Consider the following 22,925-nt stretch of genomic DNA (forward strand, 5'->3'; position numbering starts at 1 on the left):
TTCGTCTTTCTTATAAGAATACTAGAGACCATGATTTCAAAGATTTGGTTTTGGTTTGGATTCTTGGTAAAATTATAAAAGAGCTCCACGTGATTCTGTTGTTGGAAAAAGTTACAGAACAACAGCATACAGTAAAAGGACACTCACAGGTGTGCACCTGTAAAACATCAATATACCAGGGCAAAACAAGGTGTGGCCATGACTGTGAGGTGGCATGATGATGTTGATCTAGGGGAAGGCATTTGCATCATGAACACAGGGAACTGCAGTGTTATACAGCATATATTGACTGATGTGAAGGCAGGAAGCAGAGAATATCACCGGATTATTCATCACAGCCAGATTCAAAGTTAGTGAGAGGATACCAAGGAGCTTAATGGAGTCTCCAGTGGTGTTCATCCTGTTCTTGGCCACACTGACTTTTACAGGTAAAAATGAATGAATATAAAGTAAAGTTCATATTATTGAAATGACTTCAGGGATAGAGAATTTGACAATTTATGGATCCTAGTATTAGAAATGTTGCAACATGTTTTAAATATGCTACTTCAATATTTATCAGTATTTTAATAACTTTTTAGTACTTCTGTCCTAGTGTGTGGATGACAACTAATTGGTGACTGATTATTTTACTTGCTCTCTGTTTCTAGATCTGGCACACAGCCAGACTATATATGCGTCTAAGAACCCCGTCGCAGTGGGAAGCAGTGTTACACTCAGCAGCAATGTCACATCAGGCGGATGGCTATTCAACGGCCGCCTGATTGTGATAACACTAAACGAAACATATGACATATCCAGCACCTGGGAAGACAGAGTAACACTTAACACAAATACTTCATCACTGACCATAAACCCAGTAACACTGAAAGACTCTGGAAGCTACGTACTGGAGAACCTAGTGGATGGATCTTTTTCTCAATTAACACTTTTAGTTGAAGGTAAGATCTTTCTCATTTCTTTGTTTAATCACTGGCACAGAATTCAAGGAGATTTTATTTCCTACATTATACTGATTTCTGCATTATTATTATCATTATTAGTATTATTAGTATTATTTATTAATTAATTGTGTTATAATCTATGAAAAGAAGCATCGTTAGTGTCACTTAGTTGCATTATGTTCAAGAGAGAAACAACTCACATGACTTCACAACTGACTGTCCGTAACTGGTAAATTTACTCCTAAATAATTTAGTTGGATAAAGATCACTGTGGGGTAGAGGGGAAATGTGTGTATTTATTTTTTTTTCCTTTTAAGATCACTAACAAGAAAATGTGTTGCATGTCTTATTGTAGCATATTTGAGATATTCTGATCTTGACTAAAGATCCATCCTCACAGTCTATTTCAAAGCCAATGACATGGTGAAAAACAAACAAACAAACATTTATTTACACTACTTCTGCTTTACATTTGGGTTACTATTATGCTCAGTCCCACAAGCCCAACAGGAACTTCAGAGAAATGCTTTAGTGCCACCAATTATACGATATAAGCAGAGAGCAGTTACTCTGTGCTAGAAGTCTGTTAAACTCGCCTTGTTTAACTTGTTGCAAACCAGGGATTAGTCACGTGGTTGGACTTTGCCTACATTCAGCATTGAGTATTACCCTGGGTCTTTCTAGACAGCTTGGTGTTAGCATGATAGATTCTGAGAAGTTTGGAAATGCAGGCGACTTGATGACCTTTTCCCTGCTGTGGATACTCATTTGTAGTCTGAAGGAATACAGGGACACAATCACATTGTAGATATATTTATCTGAAAAAAAGAACAACGTTACACTATAAATAAATTAAAATAACACTGATATTGCTAAAGCAAAACCAAAAAATATTGATCTTGGTTTTCTACAATTGCAGCTCACATTAAAAATTACATTGCCTGCACTATATATTTGTGGAAAAGAAAGTAAACCCTCATCCAGTTCCAAATTATTACATATTACAACCAAACAATAATAATAACAATAAAATATTATTATTATGTGTGCCTATGCCAAGAGGCACACATATTACTATTCGTCGGATTTATTATTATGTGTGCCTATGGAAAGAGGCACACATATTACTATTCGTCGGATTTATTATTATGTGTGCCTATGCCAAGAGGCACACATATTACTATTCCTCGGATTTATTATTATTATTCTTCAGTTTCCGCCTGAAATTTTGCAGCGAATCTCGCCCCGCAGTTTTCAGACAAGCTTCATATATGTTACCTCATTTTGTGCGGCTGGATCTGGAATGGTGTGCTATGACTTTTGGTGTTTATGACTATTATAGTTTTTGAAATATTAATATTTTAGTGAAAATTTTCCCGCGCTCCTCTGCCAAACAGTTTTGACAATAGGGTTACATATGTTAGATCATTTTGTGCGGCTGGAGCTGGACTACTATGGTACGACTTTTGGTGTTCATGACTTTTATAGTTTTTTAAATATTAATATTTTAGTGCAAATTTAGAAAGATTCTACTTTTGGCGCCATAGAAACAGACTTCATTTGTGGTGTCTTGGCTCTCTCTAGTGGTATACCCGGAGTAGTACAGGCGAAAAGATCTATCCTTGGCCCAAAACTCCATATCCCACAATTCATAGCACGCCTCTACAGAGGCCTCTACCGAGTCAAACAATGGCGGCCACCACTTCGTTTTCTATGTCTTTTATTCGTGTTTCTAGGTCACAAACTAAACTTTTAAGACATTTTCAGGCGAGAATATAGGTGTGTAAACTTCAAATATCTGCTCGTTTTATCAAGACATCCCATATTAGCAAGAGTTGTCTTATGTGTTGCTGATAGCCAGCCGGCTAGCATAGCGCCGCTAGCATAGCGCCGCTAGCATAGCTAGCTAGCGCTGCTAGCGACCCTCAAAGCACCCAGGCTGGGCTTATAGTGACGCGGCTAAAATTTGTTGCAACACCCGATCGCTCGCCAAGTCTGTGTTTTAGCTGGACTCATTTTTCGCTTATATGGGCCGATGATGGTGGTCGATGTGGAAAAAATAACTGAGTTGTTTGGTGGTGGAGCTAGCCGGAGCTACAACAGAGGGCAGCTATCCACCGGTGTGTGACAGAAAGGACATCCCGCGAACCACACATAGGAGGTGGGGCAGGCCACCGCCGATCGACCGGTGGTTGCTAACCTGGAGGTCAATCGTGGATCAGGGAAAGCGAAGGTGGTTGCTAACCTGGAGGTCAATCGTGGATCAGGGAAAGCGAAGGCAGGAGCTGAGGGGTGAACTGAATTTCAGGTAAGAAGTTATGAACTGCACTCTATTTGGGTCAGATATAAACAGAGTTTAGGTGTAGTTTATTTTCGTTGTGCTGACCTTTTACAATCGTACTGCATGCTAGCTAGCACGACAGCTGTGTGCGCGGTAAGTTACTGATGTTGAACTTTATTATATTCATAAGGGTTGGTTCGTCAGAGTTGCCGTACAAACGGAATCGTCCCACATTCAGAGAAAACATTACGATTTATTCTGTCGTTACGAAGCCTCCCCTGTCATTCTCTCGCCAGTTGCAACTTCACTCATGAAACTGATCAACGATCGGCTTTTCGCTCTTGTTTATCGCGCTAAAGAACAGCAGCACGTTTAAGCTTGATCAGCTGTTGTTAGAATTCATTTGATTTTAATTTCTAGCAGCTCCTTCAGTGGGAGACTGCGGCACCCACGGTGTGGGATGGAGAGATTTCGCAGGTCTTTCCTCCCCACTGCTGTCAGACTCCACAACAAAGACTTTAACTGATCAAACACACACATGTGCAATAACACTAAGTGCAATAATCTTCCTGGCATCGTTGTATTTTTTACTCAGTTGTATATAGCATTTGTATTCTATTTTTATCTTATTGTATATTTTATTCTATTTTATTCTACTGTATATAGTATTTTATTTTATTCTATTCTGTACAGTTGTGTACTGTATTTATTCTTATTTTATTTTATTCTAATTTTTGCTTCATAACTTTTGCACTGTCCACTTCCTGCTGTGACAAAACAAATTTCCCACATGTGGGACTAATAAAGGTTATCTTATCTTATCTTAGTATCAGCTGATGTTTGCTGGGGCACAGCTGTAGAAGCGGCTGGTCCAAACCAGGAGATGTCCTTACTGAATCATCAGAGCTGAACTGGTGATGGAGAAACAGGTTTACCCTTTAGGTGACATGAATGAGTTGAAGGGAAGTTATGAACTGTTTCTGACAGACAAATATACACCAAGCTCCTGTTTTTGTGTAGCTGACAGCTGGTAACTGTGCAGGGGCGGATCTAGCAAAGCTTTTGCCAGGGGGCCAGGTAGGGCATTAACAGGGAAAGGGGGACACAAAGATATACTTTTCTTTCTTACTCTCATATAAAATATTTAGCTTTTTATTAAATAGTTATCTGCATCTTACAACCACAGTTTGTATAATAATACACAAGATTGGCTGTAGACCATTCTTAATCATTCAGAACACTGTGTAAAAATAACAAAAAACAAAAAGTGAATGCATGTGTGAAAAGTGGTCCATAATGTAATGCTTCAAAGCGTGTTCATGCAAACATTGTCGGGTCTGCCGTGGTACAATGGGACTTCTGCTCATGAACCTGTGTGCACAGCGTCTGCAAATCGGCGCTGTACAAAGTAACTTCATCTTTACACAAAACTGTAAGCTGTCATCTGTGAAGCGTGAGCGGTGTTTGTTTTTACCATAGTTCATGGTGGAGAATGGCTGCTCTTCTGAGTTTTGCTCTCTGTAGCTGTATGAATGGCAAACTACAGTGATTAGCAGCGGCATAGGCACACATAAAATTTCTTCTGAAATTTTCGCTTTCTAGTTATTATGTGTGCCTATGACAAGAGGCACACATATTACTATTCGTCGGATTTATTATTAAGTGTGCCTATGCCAAGAGGCACACTTATTACTATTCCTCGGATTTATTATTATTATTCTTCAGTTTCCGCCTGAAATTTTGCAGCGAAACTCGCCCCGCAGTTTTGAGACAAACTTCATATATGTTACCTCATTTTGTGCGGCTGGATCTGGAATGGTGTGCTATGACTTTTGGTGTTTATGACTATTATAGTTTTTTAAATATTAATATTTTAGTGAAAATTTTTCCGCGCTCCTCTGCCGAACAGTTTTGACAATAGGGTTACATATGTTAGATCATTTTGTGCGGCTGGAGCTGGACTAGTATGGTACGACTTTTGGTGTTCATGACTTTTATAGTTTTTTAAATATTAATATTTTACTGCAAATTTAGAAAGATTCTTCTTTTGGCGCCATAGAAACAGACTTCATTTGTGGTGTGTTGGCTCCATCTTTTGGTCCCACTGAAACAAATTTCAAACTTCATTTGTGGTGTGTTGGCTCTCTCTAGTGGTATGCCGGGAGTGGTACATCCTGTCTACCCTTATTTGGATACCGTAATGACGACAATATCAATGGCGCGCACAGCCTCGCTGCTTTCAGGAACCATTGGAAGTTTTAAGGTTGCGCGAACCATTGAATAGTTACGGTAACCGCAATGCTTTTCATAGCACACCTCTGCCGAGTTAAACAATGGCGGACACGTCTTCGTTTTAAATGTCTTTTTATTAGTGTTTCTAGGTCACAAAATAAACTTTTAAGATATTTTCAGGCGAGAATGTAGGTGTGTAAACTTCACATATCTGCTCATTTTGTCAAAACATCCCATATTAGCAACAGTGTTCTGACGATGTTGCTGCTAGCCGGCTAACTAGCTAGCGCCGCTAGCGACCCTTCGAGCACCCGGGCTTGCCTTCAGTGAGACCGCTGACCATCACCCGATCGCTCGCCAACAGTCTGTGTCTTAGGTGGACTTATTTTTCGTTTATATGGGCCGATGATGCTGGTCGATGCGGAAAAAATAATTGAGTTGTTTGGTCTTGGCTAACGCGGAGCTACAACCGAGAGCAGCTATCCACCGGTGTGTGTCAGAAAGAACATGCGGGGAACGAGACATACGAGGAGGCGAGGCGACCGCCGATCGACCGGTGGTAGATCGTGGATCAGGGAAACCTAAGGCAGGAGCGTGAGGTGAAATGAATTTCAGGTAAGAAGTTATGAATTGCACTCAATTTGGGTCAGATATAAACCGAGTTTAGGTGTAGTTTATTTTCGTTGTGCTGACCTGTGTGCGCGCTAAGTTACTGACGTTGAACTTTATTTTATTTACAAGGGTTAGTTCATAGAGTTGCCGTACAAAGGGAATTGTCCCACATTCAGAGAAAATATTACGATTTATTCTGTCGTTACGAAGCCTCCCGTGTGATTCTCTCGCCTGTTGCAACTTCAATCGTGAAACTGATCAACGATCAGCTTTTCGCTCTTGTTTATTGCGCTAAACAACAGCAGCACGTTTAAGCTTGATCAGCTGTTGTTAGAATTCATTTGATTTTAATTTCTAGTATCAGCTGATGTTTGCTGGAGCCACAGCTGTAGAAGCGGCTGGTCCAAACCAAGAGATGTCCTTACTGAATCATCAGAGCTGAACTGGTGATGGAGAAACAGGTTTACCTTTTAGGTGACATGAATGAGTTGAAGGGAAGTTATGAACTGTTTCTGAGAGACAAATAAACACCAAGCTCCTGTTTGTGTGTAGCTGACAGCTGGTAACTGTGCAGGGGCGGATCTAGCAAAGCTTTTGCCAGGGGGCCAGGTAGGGCATTAACAGGGAAAGGTGGACACAAAGTTATACTTTGATTTCTTACTCTCATATAAAATACTTAGCTTTTATTAAATAGTTATCTGAATCTTACAACCAAAGTTTGTATAATAATACACAAGACTGGCTGTAGACCATTGTTAATCATTCAGAACACTGTGTAAAAATAACAAAAAACAAAAAGTGAATGCGAAAGTGCATAAATATTTATTTTACGTGTTTGATGTGTGTGGCAGGGCGTGGTCTGCAGTGCCGCTGCAGGGGAAGTGGACCCACCTGAGCGGCATCTGCAATCACGCCTCTCGGGCGTTGTCTGTGCTCTCTCGGCTGTTTTTTTGGTGTGTGTCGGGCTGTGAGTTGAAAAGCTACAGCCGGCTGTTTGGGTAAACCAACCATGTGTGAAAAGTGGTCCATAACGTAATGCTTCAAAGCGTGTTCATGCAAACATTGTCGGATCTGCCGTGGTACAATGGGACTTCTGCTCATGAACCTGTGTGCACAGCGTCTGTAAATCGGCGCTGTACGAAGTAACTTCATCTTTACACAAAACTGTAACCTGTTATCTGTGAAGCGTGAGCGGTGTTTGTTTTTACCATAGTTCATGGTGGAGAATGGCTGCTCTTCTGAGTTTTGCCCTAAGCAGCCGTATGAATGGCAAACTACACTGATTAGCAGCGGCATAGGCACACTTAAAATTTCTTCTGAAATTTTCGCTTTCTAGTTATTATGTGTGCCTATGCCAAGAGGCACACATATTACTATTCCTCGGATTTATTGTGTGGATGCTTTATGCATCCACACTATTGAGTTCCTGTTTCTCTTTATTCTTTATTATTATCCTACTTTATTATTCTAGTTGCCACTTTTTGTACTTTTTTTGGCACTTAACTACTTCCACAATTTTCAGCCGATTTTCACCGTTCAAATTTTAAACTATTCTGCTATTTCTGCTAATGTGCGCAATGACTTATGGTATTTTTTGCTCTTATACTTTTTAAAATATTATGCTTTTTATGCTTTTTTTTGTCCCATTGAAATGAATGGAAAACTTCCAAAATTCTGCTAAAACTTGCTTGTTTTTGAAACTTAACTACTTTGTCCTACTTTCACCTAGAACAACCATTCAAACTTTGAAATGTTCACAAATTATTGGGCTATTCATGAATGATTCAGCTTTTTCATATCTGTTACCATTTTCATATTGTCCCTCTTTAAGTTTTGAGTTTCATTTTTGTGATTTTTCACAAAATACATGCGTTGTTATGGTTGCTATGCAGTTGGTTCTAAGTGAGCCACTGTACCTTTTGCAATTTTCACTTCATGTCCGAACAACTTCTTGCTACTCGCTCAATTTCCACTCAACCCCCACAAATTATACATCAAAACGTAGGTATTTTTGCTGGCTTTCAGAAAATGTCACTATCATTGTTGTGGGTTTTATAGAATTTTGGCAAATCTCCTCAGACCAACACAAAGTCTGAAAACTCTCCATAGAAAGTCAATGGAGAGTTTGTTCAAAATCACCGCTTGATTTCTGTAATGAGAGGCATATTCGAATTGTCATATCTCCTTAACGAAGCGAAGTTAAAACATGAGGCTTGTCCCAGTATATCTTCAGACACTCCTGACGCTCACAATTCAAGAATTTCTTTCTCACCTATTACCGTTCTGAGATGAGTTACACTTGTTTGAGGGTAGGAAATTCGTCCTTCGCTCAGATTTCTTCAGATTTCAAACTCTGGAAATGAACCACTTTTTTCTCTCGTCATATCTTTTTGATGGATTTCCACAGAGACCTGAAAATTTCCATGACTGTTCACCAAAGCCTGCTGTCTCTTACGGTGAAAGAATGATATTGATACTCCAAATAGATTTAGAGTTAGAAAGCGTTGTTTGAGGGCAAGTCAAGGCAGTTTTTGCTTTGCTCTACTCAGTTATGGTGCATTAGAAGTCAAATATCTTTAATAATTCATATTTTAATGATAAATTGTCAACACTTTAAGATTCCCACATCTCTTCTGAACAAAATGGTGTAAGAATGACCGTTCTAGCCCCTACGGTTAGGAAATTATGGTCATTTGTTTGAGGGGAGTCGTCATTATGAGAAATAGACTGCAAAAATCCTGTGTCTCTCTGTGCTGCGTGCACCTGTTTTGGCGGGAAAAAGTGCACAGGCTCTCTGATTGGTGGATTCAAATTCAGCAGCTCCCAGGCTGCTTGACTGAGCTAGAAACTTACTTCTCTCTCCCTGTGTGTGTGTGTGTGTGTGTGTGTGTGCGTGCGTGCGTGTGTCTGTGTGTGTGTGTGTGTGTGTGTGTGTGTGTGACAGAGAGCGAGAGAGAGAGAGAGAGAAAGCCTTTTTATGGGATGATCTCATTGTAAGATTTAAATTCAATATATTTAGACTGGTTGACTGAATTTGATCCTGTGTGTCTCTCTGTACATGTGTGTTTCCATAGGTGTCCATATTTGTGATTGTGTGACTGTTATACTTGATTTTTGCTGATTTTTTTTCATTTAACAAGTACATTTGAGGGACCCTTAGCATGTTCAGGATTTTTTCAGCTGTCCATTTTGCTTTTCCGATTTTTCTATTTAAGTTATTACCATTGTGCTAAGTCATAGCATTTCTGCTGCTTTTCAGTATTTGTGCTAAATCATACTATTTCTGCTATTTTATGGGCTTTGTGCTTAATACAGCATTTCTGCTAAATCATACTATTTCTGCTATTTTATGGGCTTTGTGCTTAATACAGCATTTCTGCTAAATCATATTATTTCTGCTATTTGATAAGATTTGTGCTAAATATAGTATCTCTGCTAAAAACATAGTATTTCTGCCAAATATAGTATTTTTGATTAATTATAGTTTTTCTACCAAATCATATTACAGTTTTTTTGCTTTTTAAAGGATTTGTACTTAATATAGTATTTCTGCTTAATTATAGTATTTCTGCCATTTTATAGTATTTGTGCTAAAACATAGTATTTCTACTAAATGTAGTATTTATGCTTAATCATAGTATTTCTATATATTTCTGCCAGGTCCCCAGGCAGCTAATCCTCTGTGAGGACTGAGACATATAAAATTTACATATCAGGGCCGGCACGGCTTCCCAGCCAACCAATCATATCTGAGGTCTGCCCTTTCTTCTCTCGTCATATCTCAGCGACAGATGTACAAAGAGCAATGCAAATCACAGTCAAAGTACACCAAAGTCCGCTGATTCACCCAGTACAAGAATTATGCTTCTAGTCCACCTAGTTTTTGAGTTACACAACGTTTTGTAACTCCAAAAAACGGCGTTTTTCGCCTCTCACCGCAATCTAATTCTGACTGCTCATCACCCTGTTTTCCAGGTACTCGCTCTCTTTCCCAGTGGCGCAGTTGGTAATGACACAGGTCTGCAACCCAAAGGTCATGGGTTCAATTTCACCTTGGGCAACATGTTTTTTTTCCCTACAAATTAATACACTATCACAGACCACTAATTCATATTCATCATTTATTACCATTCTGCAAACTTTTATGATTTTAGCAGCTTTTCTAATATGGACCTCAGATTCTTGTTAACACTCCATGGCACAAATACTGTTCCCTTTAGGCTCTGTGTATGTGTGTGTGTATCAATATTTCTCCCATTTTAAAGTATTACTCCTCCATAATTGTATTTCTGTTAAATCAAAGTACTTTTACTACATCTTAGTACTTCTGCTCAATCATAGTATTTCTGCTAAATCATAGTATTTAGCCAAATTATGGTTTTTGTGCCAAATCAACATTTGTGTTATGTTATAGTATTACTACTAAGTGGAGGAATTTCTGTCATGTTACAGTATATGTGCTGATTACAGTATTTCTGCTAAATCATAGTATTTCTACTATATTATATTTTTCTTTCTAAATATAGCATTTCTGCTATATAATTGTATTTCTGCTACCTACACATACGGATCAGTATCTAAGGTTTGACTCTCATCATCCACTGGAGCACAAACTGGGTGTCATCAGGACGCTACAACACAGAGCGAACACCATCCCCACAGACACAGCGGCCAGGGAGGCAGAAGAACAGCACATCAAGAAGGCCCTGAGTAAATGTGGCTATCCCAGCTGGACTTTTGTCAAAGCTGGAAAGACACCCAAAGAAAGCTCCAGCCGATCCAGGAGAGAAGGACAACCGCTGCCCAGGCGAAAACCTGTAGTGATCCCATATGTGTCAGGACTATCGGAGCAGTTGAGACGCATTTTTTCGAAACACCGGGTCTCTGTGGCTTTTAAACCCCAAAACACGCTGTGCCAAAAACTGGTCCACCCCAAGGATCGGGTCCCCCGACACAAACAGAGTAACATAGTGTACGCTGTTAAGTGCCAGGAGGATTGCCAGGATTTATACATCGGGGAAACCAAACAACCTCTGGCGAAGCGGATGGCACAACACAGAAGAGCTACCTCATCAGGCCAGGACTCTGCAGTTTATTTACACCTACAGGCCAGTGGACACTCTTTCAAGGATGAGGATGTACACATCCTGGACAGGGAAGAACGCTGGTTTGAGCGCGGAGTCAAGGAGGCCATTTACGTGAAAAGGGAAAGACCATCTCTGAATCGAGGAGGGGGCCTAAGGGTACATCTTTCGCCATCTTACAATGCTGTGATTGCAGCCATTCCCCAACTCTCTGTGAATGGGACTCATGGCCATTGATCAGTGTTCTTTGATCAGTGGGTTTTGGTCAGTGATTGTTGATCAATGGTCATGGGAATTTGCATAATTATGATTAAGGAACTGACCTCACAGCCCATTGTTCCTTCAGTGGGCTGGTTTCAGTCATTATGCAAATGTCCTGTTTATAAGGTTTGGGGAAACCTGCAGTCAGCTGAGACTGAAGAAGTCACTTGGATGAGTGACGATACGTTTCTCCCACAAAACGCTACGTCCAGATGAACAGATTCAACTTTTGGAGGTCTTTCTGCTATGTTTTAATATTTGTGCTAAACCAGAGTATTTCTGCTGAAACATAGTATTTCTGCCAAATGATAGTATTTCTGTCAAATTACAGTATTTGTGCTAAAACATAGTATTCATTTAAAATTACAATATTCATAGTTCATCACAGTGTCTCTGGTAAATCACAGTATTTCTGCTATGTTGTACTATTTTTGTAAATCATAGTGTTTCTGTAATGTTTAAGCATTTTTGGCTAAATATATTCTTTCTGTTATCTTATACTATTTCTCCTAAATTCTTGTATTTTTGAGAAGATATCATGTTTCTGGTAAATTACAATATTTCTGCAAAGTTCTGCTATGCTATTGTATTTCTGCCAAGTATTATGTTTCCTCTAAGATATTGCAGTTCTGCTAAGTTACTACATTTTAGCAAAGTTCCTTTGCTTCTGCAAAGTTTTTACAATTTCTGCAACTTTTCAGCTATTTCAGCTAGTTTCAGCAGACAGCTTCAGCTTTAAAGCATCCACACTGCATTTTCGCAGGAAATGCAAATTTTTCTAGTTATTATTATTCTTCAGTTTCCGCCTGAAATTTTGCAGCGAATCTCGCCCCGCAGTTTTCAGACAAGCTTCATATATGTTACCTCATTTTGTGCGGCTGGATCTGGAATGGTGTGCTATGACTTTTGGTGTTTATGACTATTATAGTTTTTGAAATATTAATATTTTAGTGAAAATTTTCCCGCGCTCCTCTGCCAAACAGTTTTGACAATAGGGTTACATATGTTAGATCATTTTGTGCGGCTGGAGCTGGACTACTATGGTACGACTTTTGGTGTTCATGACTTTTATAGTTTTTTAAATATTAATATTTTAGTGCAAATTTAGAAAGATTCTACTTTTGGCGCCATAGAAACAGACTTCATTTGTGGTGTCTTGGCTCTCTCTAGTGGTATACCCGGAGTAGTACAGGCGAAAAGATCTATCCTTGGCCCAAAACTCCATATCCCACAATTCATAGCACGCCTCTACAGAGGCCTCTACCGAGTCAAACAATGGCGGCCACCACTTCGTTTTCTATGTCTTTTATTCGTGTTTCTAGGTCACAAACTAAACTTTTAAGACATTTTCAGGCGAGAATATAGGTGTGTAAACTTCAAATATCTGCTCGTTTTATCAAGACATCCCATATTAGCAAGAGTTGTCTTATGTGTTGCTGATAGCCAGCCGGCTAGCATAGCGCCGCTAGCATAGCTAGCTAGCGCTGCTAGCGACCCTCAAAGCACCCAGGCTGGGCTTATAGTGACGCGGCTAAAATTTGTTGCAACACCCGATCGCTCGCCAAGTCTGTGTTTTAGCTGGACTCATTTTTCGCTTATATGGGCCGATGATGGTGGTCGATGTGGAAAAAATAACTGAGTTGTTTGGTGGTGGAGCTAGCCGGAGCTACAACAGAGGGCAGCTATCCACCGGTGTGTGACAGAAAGGACATGCCGCGAACCACACATAGGAGGTGGGGCAGGCCACCGCCGATCGACCGGTGGTTGCTAACCTGGAGGTCAATCGTGGATCAGGGAAAGCGAAGGTGGTTGCTAACCTGGAGGTCAATCGTGGATCAGGGAAAGCGAAGGCAGGAGCTGAGGGGTGAACTGAATTTCAGGTAAGAAGTTATGAACTGCACTCTATTTGGGTCAGATATAAACAGAGTTTAGGTGTAGTTTATTTTCGTTGTGCTGACCTTTTACAATCGTACTGCATGCTAGCTAGCACGACAGCTGTGTGCGCGGTAAGTTACTGATGTTGAACTTTATTATATTCATAAGGGTTGGTTCGTCAGAGTTGCCGTACAAACGGAATCGTCCCACATTCAGAGAAAACATTACGATTTATTCTGTCGTTACGAAGCCTCCCCTGTCATTCTCTCGCCAGTTGCAACTTCACTCATGAAACTGATCAACGATCGGCTTTTCGCTCTTGTTTATCGCGCTAAAGAACAGCAGCACGTTTAAGCTTGATCAGCTGTTGTTAGAATTCATTTGATTTTAATTTCTAGCAGCTCCTTCAGTGGGAGACTGCGGCACCCACGGTGTGGGATGGAGAGATTTCGCAGGTCTTTCCTCCCCACTGCTGTCAGACTCCACAACAAAGACTTTAACTGATCAAACACACACATGTGCAATAACACTAAGTGCAATAATCTTCCTGGCATCGTTGTATTTTTTACTCAGTTGTATATAGCATTTGTATTCTATTTTTATCTTATTGTATATTTTATTCTATTTTATTCTACTGTATATAGTATTTTATTTTATTCTATTCTGTACAGTTGTGTACTGTATTTATTCTTATTTTATTTTATTCTAATTTTTGCTTCATAACTTTTGCACTGTCCACTTCCTGCTGTGACAAAACAAATTTCCCACATGTGGGACTAATAAAGGTTATCTTATCTTATCTTAGTATCAGCTGATGTTTGCTGGGGCACAGCTGTAGAAGCGGCTGGTCCAAACCAGGAGATGTCCTTACTGAATCATCAGAGCTGAACTGGTGATGGAGAAACAGGTTTACCCTTTAGGTGACATGAATGAGTTGAAGGGAAGTTATGAACTGTTTCTGACAGACAAATATACACCAAGCTCCTGTTTTTGTGTAGCTGACAGCTGGTAACTGTGCAGGGGCGGATCTAGCAAAGCTTTTGCCAGGGGGCCAGGTAGGGCATTAACAGGGAAAGGGGGACACAAAGATATACTTTTCTTTCTTACTCTCATATAAAATATTTAGCTTTTTATTAAATAGTTATCTGCATCTTACAACCACAGTTTGTATAATAATACACAAGATTGGCTGTAGACCATTCTTAATCATTCAGAACACTGTGTAAAAATAACAAAAAACAAAAAGTGAATGCACAGCCGGCTGTGTGGGTAAACCAACCATGTGTGAAAAGTGGTCCATAATGTAATGCTTCAAAGCGTGTTCATGCAAAAATTGTCGGGTCTGCCATGGTACAATGGGACTTCTGCTCATGAACCTGTGTGCACAGCGTCTGCAAATCGGCGCTGTACGAAGTAACTTCATCTTTACACAAAACTGTAAGCTGTCATCTGTGAAGCGTGAGCGGTGTTTGTTTTTACCATAGTTCATGGTGGAGAATGGCTGCTCTTCTGAGTTTTGCTCTCTGTAGCTGTATGAATGGCAAACTACAGTGATTAGCAGCGGCATAGGCACACATAAAATTTCTTCTGAAATTTTCGCTTTCTAGTTATTATTATTATTCTCCAGTTTCCGCCTGAAATTTTGCAGCGAATCTCGCCTCGCAGTTTTGAGACAAGCTTCATATATGTTACCTCATTTTGTGCGGCCGGATCTGGAATGGTGTGCTATGACTTTTGGTGTTTATGAATTTTATAGTTTTTTAAATATTAATATTTTAGTGAAAATTTTCCCGCGCTCCTCTGCCAAACAGTTTTGACATTAGGGTTACATATGTTAGATCATTTTGTGCGGCTGGAGCTGGACTATTATGTTATGACTTTTGGTGTTTATAACTTTTATAGTTTTTTAAATATTAATATTTTAGTGCAAATTTAGGCCAATTCATCTTTTGGCGCCAAATAAACAGACTTCATTTGTGGTGTCTTGGCTCTCTCTAGTGGTATGCCGGGAGTGGTACAGCCTGTGTACCCTTATTTGGATTACCGTAATGATGACAATTTCAACGGTGCGCACAGCGTCGCTGCTTTCAGGAGCCCTTGGAATTTTTAAGGTTGCGCAAATCATTCAAAAGTTACGGTAATGCTTGGTGGAAAACTCAATATCCCACAATTCATAGCACGCCTCTACAGAGTGAACAATGGCGGCCACCACTTCGTTTTATATGTCTTTTATTCGTGTTTCTAGGTCACAAAATAAGCTTTTAAGATATTTTCAGGCGAGAATGTAGGTGTGTAAACTTCAAATATCTGCTTGTTTTATCAAGACATCCCATATTTAGCGACAGTGCTCTGACTATGTCGGTCCTGCCTGACAGCTAGCCGGCTACCTAGCTGGCTACCTAGCTAGCTGCCGCACTTGGCTGCAAATGGATAGCGAGGGGACTCTCTCTGTCGTTTCACCTCCCTGGTCTCTCGCAAATGCTCGCATAGAATCGGAGTTACAGCTGGATGTGGAAAAAATAACTGAGTTGTTTGGTGGTGGAGCTACAACAGAGGGCAACTACCCACCGGTGTGTGACAGAAAGGACATGCCGCCAACGAGACATATGAGGCCGGGCAGGCGATTGCTAACGCGGTGGTCAATCATGGATCAGGGAAAGCGAAGGCAGGAGCGTGAGGTGAACTGAATTTCAGGTAAGAAGTTATGAACTGCACTCTATTTGGGTCAGATATAAACAGAGTTTAGGTGTAGTTTATTTTCGTTGTGCTGACTTTTTACAATCGTACTGCGTGCTAGCTAGCACGAGGGGAGTTTATATACAGCTGTGTGCGCGCTAAGTTACTGACGTTGGACTTTATTTTATTCATAATGGTTAGTTCGTAGAGTTGCCGTACAAACGGAATCGTGCCACATTCAGAGAAAATATTACGATTTATTCTGTCGTTACGAAGCCTCCCCTGTCATTCTCTCGCCTGTTGAAACTTCAGTCATGAAACTGATCAATGATCGGCTTTTCTCTCTTGTTTGTTTATCGCGCTAAACAACAGCAGCACGTTTAAGTTTGATCAGCTGTTGTTAGAATCATGGATCAGGGAAAGCGAAGGCAGGAGCGTGAGGTGAACTGAATTTCAGGTAGGAAGTTATGACCTGCACTCTATTTGGGTCAGATATAAACCGAGTTTAGGTGTAGTTTATTTAGCAACAGTTCTCTTACGTGTTGCTGATAGCCGGCTGGCTAGCTAGCTAGCGCCGCTAGCTTAGCTAGCTAGCGCGGCTAGCGACCCTTCGTGAAAAACCACCCAGGCTTGGCTGATAGTGAGGTGGCTAAAATTTGTTTAATCGCCCGATCGCTCGGCAAGGGTCTGTGTCTTAGCTGGACTTATTTTTCGTTTATATGGGCCGATGATGCTGGTCGATGTGGAAAAAATAACTGAGTTGTTTGGTGGTGGAGCTACAACAGAGGGCAGCTATCCACTGGTGTGTGACAGAAAGGACATGCCGCGAACGAGACATACAAGGCGGTGAGGCTACCGCCGATCGACCGGTGTTTGCTAACGCGGAGGTCAATCGTGGATCAGGGAAAGCGAAGGCAGGAGCGTGAGGTGAACTGAATTTCAGGTAAGAAGTTATGACCTGCACTCTATTTGGGTCAGATATAAACCGAGTTTAGGTGTAGTTTATTTTCATTGTGCTGACTTTTTCAATCACTTACAATAACTCGTACTGCGTGCTAGCTAGCACTACGGAGTTTGTATACAGCTGTGTGCGCGCTAAGTTACCGATGTTACCGATGTTGAACTTCATGACAGCCTCCCCTGTCATTCTCTCGCCTGTTGAAACTTCAGTCATGAAACTGATCAATGATCGGCTTTTCTCTCTTGTTTGTTTATGGCGCTAAACAACAGCAGCACGTTTAAGCTTGATCAGCTGTTGTTAGAATTCTTTTGATTTTAATTTCTAGTATCAGCTGATGTTTGCTGGAGCATGAAGATGAAATCAGGAGATGTCCTTACTGAATCATCAGAGCTGAACTGGTGATGGAGAAACAGGTTTACCCTTAGGTGACATGAATGAGTTGAAGGGAAGTTATGAACTGTTTCTGACAGACAAATATACACCAAGCTCCTTTTTTTGTGTAGCTGACAGCTGGTAACTGTGCAGGGGCGGATCTAGCAAAGCTTTTGCCAGGGGGCCAGGTAGGGCATTAACAGAGAAAGGTGGACACAAAGATATACTTTTCTTTCTTACTCTCATATAAAATATTTAGCTTTTATTAAATAGTTATCTGAATCTTACAACCAAAGTTTGTATAATAATACACAAGATTGGCTGTAGACCATTGTTCATCATTCAGAACACTGTGTAAAAATAACAAAAAACAAAAAGTGAATGCAAAAGTGCATAAATATTTATTTTACGTGTTTGATGTGTGTGGCGGGGCGTGGTCTGCAGTGCCGCTGCAGGGGAGGTGGACCCACCTGAGCGGCACCTGCAATCACGCCTCTCGGGCGTAGTCTGTGCTCTCTCGGCTGTTTTTGGGTGTGTGTCGGGCTGTGAGTTGAAAAGCTACAGCCGGCTGTTTGGGTACACCAACCATGTGTGAAAAGTGGTCCATAACGTAATGCTTCAAAGCGTGTTCATGCAAACATTGTCGGATCTGCCGTGGTACAATGGGACTTCTGCTCATGAACCTGTGTGCACAGCGTCTGCAAATCGGCGCTGTACGAAGTAACTTCATCTTTACACAAAACTGTAAGCTGTTATCTGTGAAGCGTGAGCGGTGTTTGTTTTTACCATAGTTCATGGTGGAGAATGGGTGCTCTTCTGAGTTTTGCTCTCTGTAGCTGTATGAATGGCAAACTACACTGAATAGCAGCGGCATAGGCACACATAAAATTTCTTCTGAAATTTTCGCTTTCTAGTTATGTGTGCCTATGGAAAGAGGCACACATATTACTATTCGTCGGATTTATTATTATTATGTGTGCCTATGACAAGAGGCACACATATTACTATTCGTCGGATTTATTATTATTATTATTATTCTTCAGTTTCCGCCTGAAATTTTGCAGCGAAACTCGCCCCGCAGTTTTGAGACAAGCTTCATATATGTTACCTCATTTTGTGCGGCTGGATCAGGAATGGTGTGCTATGACTTTTGGTGTTTATAACTATTATAGTTTTTTAAATATTAATATTTTAGTGAAAATTTTCCCGCGCTTCTCTGCCAAACAGTTTTGAAAATAGGGTTACATATGTTAGATCATTTTGTGCGGCTGGAGCTGGACTAGTATGGTATACACTTTTGGTGTTTATGACTTTTATAGTTTTTGAAATATTTAGATTTTAGTGCAAATTTAGGCCAATTTCCATAGAAACAGACTTTATTTGTGGTGGGTTGGCTCTCTCTAGTGGTATACCGGGAGTAGTACGGCTGAAAATCTGTATGCTTGTTACAAAACTCCATATCCCATAATTCATAGCACCCCTCTTCCGAGTTAAACAATGGCGGACACCACTTCGTTTTATATGTCTTTTATTCGTGTTTCTAGGTCACAAAATACACTTTTAAGATATTTTCAGGCGAGAATGTAGGTGTGTAAACTTCAAATATCTGCTCGTTTTATCAAGACATCCCATATTAGCGACAATTCTCCTAAGTGTTGCTGATAGCCGGCTAGCTAGCTAGCGCCGCTAACTTAGCTAGCTAGCGCCCCTTCGTGAAAAACCACCCAGGCTTGGCTGATAGTGAGGTGGCTAAAATTTATTTAATCGCCTGATCGCTCGGCAAGGGTCTGTGTCTTAGCTGGACTTATTTTTCGTTTATATGGGCCGATGATGCTGGTCGATGTGGAAAAATAACTGAGTTGTTTGGTGGTGGAGCTACAACAGAGGGCAGCTATCCACCGGTGTGTGACAGAAAGGACATGCCGCGAACGAGACATACAAGGCGGTGAGGCTACCGCCGATCGTCCGGTGTTTGCTAACGCGGAGGTCAATCGTGGATCAGGGAAAGCGAAGGCAGGAGCGTGAGGTGAACTGAATTTCAGGTAAGAAGTTATGACCTGCACTCTATTTGGGTCAGATATAAACCGAGTTTAGGTGTAGTTTATTTAGCAACAGTTCTCTTACGTGTTGCTGATAGCCGGCTGGCTAGTTAGCTAGCGCCGCTAGCTTAGCTAGCTAGCGCGGCTAGCGACCCTTCGTGAAAAACCACCCAGGCTTGGCTGATAGTGAGGTGGCTAAAATTTGTTTAATCGCCCGATCGCTCGGCAAGGGTCTGTGTCTTAGCTGGACTTATTTTTCGTTTATATGGGCCGATGATGCTGGTCGATGTGGAAAAAATAACTGAGTTGTTTGGTGGTGGAGCTACAACAGAGGGCAGCTATCCACCGGTGTGTGACAGAAAGGACATGCCGCCAACGAGACATATGAGGCCGGGCAGGCGATTGCTAACGCGGTGGTCAATCATGGATCAGGGAAAGCGAAGGCAGGAGCGTGAGGTGAACTGAATTTCAGGTAAGAAGTTATGACCTGCACTCTATTTGGGTCAGATATAACGGAGTTTAGGTGTAGTTTATTTAGCAACAGTTCTCTTACGTGTTGCTGATAGCCGGCTGGCTAGCTAGCTAGCGCCGCTAGCTTAGCTAGCTAGCGCGGCTAGCGACCCTTCGTGAAAAACCACCCAGGCTTGGCTGATAGTGAGGTGGCTAAAATTTGTTTAATCGCCCGATCGCTCGGCAAGGGTCTGTGTCTTAGCTGGACTTATTTTTCGTTTATATGGGCTGATGATGCTGGTCGATGTGGAAAAATAACTGAGTTGTTTGGTGGTGGAGCTACAACAGAGGGCAGCTATCCACCGGTGTGACAGAAAGGACATGCCGCCAACGAGACATATGAGGCCGGGCAGGCGATTGCTAACGCGGTGGTCAATCATGGATCAGGGAAAGCGAAGGCAGGAGCGTGAGGTGAACTGAATTTCAGGTAAGAAGTTATGAACTGCACTCTATTTGGGTCAGATATAAACAGAGTTTAGGTGTAGTTTATTTTCGTTGTGCTGACTTTTTACAATCGTACTGCGTGCTAGCTAGCACGACGGGAGTTTATATACAGCTGTGTGCGCGCTAAGTTACTGACGTTGGACTTTATTTTATTCATAATGGTTAGTTCGTAGAGTTGCCGTACAAACGGAATCGTGCCACATTCAGAGAAAATATTACGATTTATTCTGTCGTTACGAAGCCTCCCCTGTCATTCTCTCGCCTGTTGAAACTTCAGTCATGAAACTGATCAATGATCGGCTTTTCTCTCTTGTTTGTTTATCGCGCTAAACAACAGCAGCACGTTTAAGCTTGATCAGCTGTTGTTAGAATTCATTTGCTTTTAATTTCTAGTATCAGCTGGTGTTTGCAGCCACAGCTGTAAAAACGGCTGTTCCAAACCAGATATCCTTACTGAATCATCAGAGCTGAACAGGTGATGGAGAAACAGGTTTACCCTTAGGTGACATGAATGAGTTGAAGGGAAGTTATGAACTGTTTCTGAGAGACAAACACCAAGCTCATTTTTTTGTGTAGCTGACAGCTGGTAACTGTGCAGGGGCGGATCTAGCAAAGCTTTTGCCAGGGGGCCAGGTAGGGCATTAACAGAGAAAGGTGGACACAAAGATATACTTTTCTTTCTTACTCTCATACAGGGAGTGCAGAATTATTAGGCAAGTTGTATTTTTGAGGATAATTTTATATTGAACAACAACCATGTTCTCAATGAACCCAAAAACTCATTAATATCAAAGCTGAAAGTTTTTGGAAGTAGTTTTTAGTTTTAGCTATTTTAGGGGGATATCTGTGTGTGCAGGTGACTATTACTGTGCATAATTATTAGGCAACTTAACAAAAAACAAATATATACCCATTTCAATTATTTATTTTTACCAGCGAAACCAATATAACATCTCCACATTCACAATATACATTTCTGACATTCAAAAACAAACCAAAACAAATCAGCGACCAATATAGCCACCTTTCTTTGCAAGGACACTCAAAGCCTGCCATCCATGGATTCTGTCAGTGTTTTGATCTGTTCACCATCAACATTGCGTGCAGCAGCAACCACAGCCTCCCAGACACTGTTCAGAGAGGTGTACTGTTTTCCCTCCTTGTAATCTCACATTTGATGATGGACCACAGGTTCTCAATGGGGTTCAGATCAGGTGAACAAGGAGGCCATGTCATTAGTTTTTCTTCTTTTATACCCTTTCTTGCCAGCCACGCTGTGGAGTACTTGGACGCGTGTGATGGAGCATTGTCCTGCATGAAAATCATGTTTTTCTTGAAGGATGCAGACTTCTTCCTGTACCACTGCTTGAAGAAGGTGTCTTCCAGAAACTGGCAGTAGCACTGGGAGTTGAGCTTGACTCCATCCTCAACCCGAAAAGGCCCCACAAGCTCATCTTTGATGATACCGGCCCAAACCAGTACTCCACCTCCACCTTGCTGGCGTCTGAGTCGGACTGGAGCTCTCTGCCCTTTACCAATCCAGCCACGGGCCCATCCATCTGGCCCATCAAGACTCACTCTCATTCATCAGTCCATAAAACCTTAGAAAAATCAGTCTTGAGATATTTCTTGGCCCAGTCTTGACGTTTCAGCTTGTGTGTCTTGTTCAGTGGTGGTCGTCTTTCAGCCTTTCTTACCTTGGCCATGTCTCTGAGTATTGCACACCTTGTGCTTTTGGGCACTCCAGTGATGCTGCAGCTCTGAAATATGGCCAAACTGGTGGCAAGTGGCATCTTGGCAGCTGCACGCTTGACTTTTCTCAGTTCATGGGCAGTTATTTTGCGCCTTGGTTTTTCCACACGCTTCTTGCGACCCTGTTGACTATTTTGAATGAAACGCTTGATTGTTCGATGATCACGCTTCAGAAGCTTTGCAATTTTAAGACTGCTGCATCCTCTGCAAGATATCTCACTATTTTTGACTTTTCTGAGCCTGTCAAGTCCTTCTTTTGACCCATTTTGCCAAAGGAAAGGAGGTTGCCTAATAATTATGCACACCTGATATAGGGTGTTGATGTCATTAGACCACACCCCTTCTCATTACAGAGATGCACATCACCTAATATGCTTAATTGGTAGTAGGCTTTCGAGCCTATACAGCTTGGAGTAAGACAACATGCATGAGAGGATGATGTGGACAAAATACTCATTGCCTAATAATTCTGCACTCCCTGTAAACACCAAGCTCCTTTTTTTGTGTAGCTGACAGCTGGTAACTGTGCAGGGGCGATCTAGCAAAGCTTTTGCCCAGGGGGCCAGGTAGGGCATTAACAGAGAAAGGTGGACACAAAGATATACTTTCCTTTCTTACTCTCATATAAATATTAGCTTTTATTAAATACTTATCTGAATCTTACAACCAAAGTTGTATAATAATACACAAGATTGGCTGTAGACCATTGTTCATCATTCAGAACACTGTGTAAAAATAACAAAAACAAAAAGTGAATGCATGTGTGAAAAGTGGTCATAATGTAATGCTTCAAAGCGTGTTCATGCAAACTTGTCGGTCTGCCGTGGTACAATGGGACTTCTGCTCATGAACCTGTGTGCACAGCGTCTGCAAATCGGCGCT

The 22,925-nt window shown here is 41.2% G+C and overlaps 1 protein-coding gene across 1 annotated transcript in view; it reads left to right on the forward strand.

Annotated features, from left to right (window-relative positions):
- The first annotated feature begins 232 nt into the window (after positions 1-232).
- LOC100703849 (carcinoembryonic antigen-related cell adhesion molecule 5-like) overlaps positions 233-22,925 on the forward strand; it is a 29,779-nt gene continuing 7,086 nt past the window's right edge. The window contains exons 1-2 of the mRNA XM_025911590.1: positions 233-428; positions 651-941. Coding sequence (XP_025767375.1) covers positions 377-428; positions 651-941 — 343 coding nt within the window. The 5' untranslated portion in view covers positions 233-376. The remainder of the gene's footprint in view (positions 429-650; positions 942-22,925) is intronic.

Source organism: Oreochromis niloticus, linkage group LG11 (assembly GCF_001858045.2).
Source record: "Oreochromis niloticus isolate F11D_XX linkage group LG11, O_niloticus_UMD_NMBU, whole genome shotgun sequence".
Lineage (NCBI taxonomy): Eukaryota > Metazoa > Chordata > Actinopteri > Cichliformes > Cichlidae > Oreochromis > Oreochromis niloticus.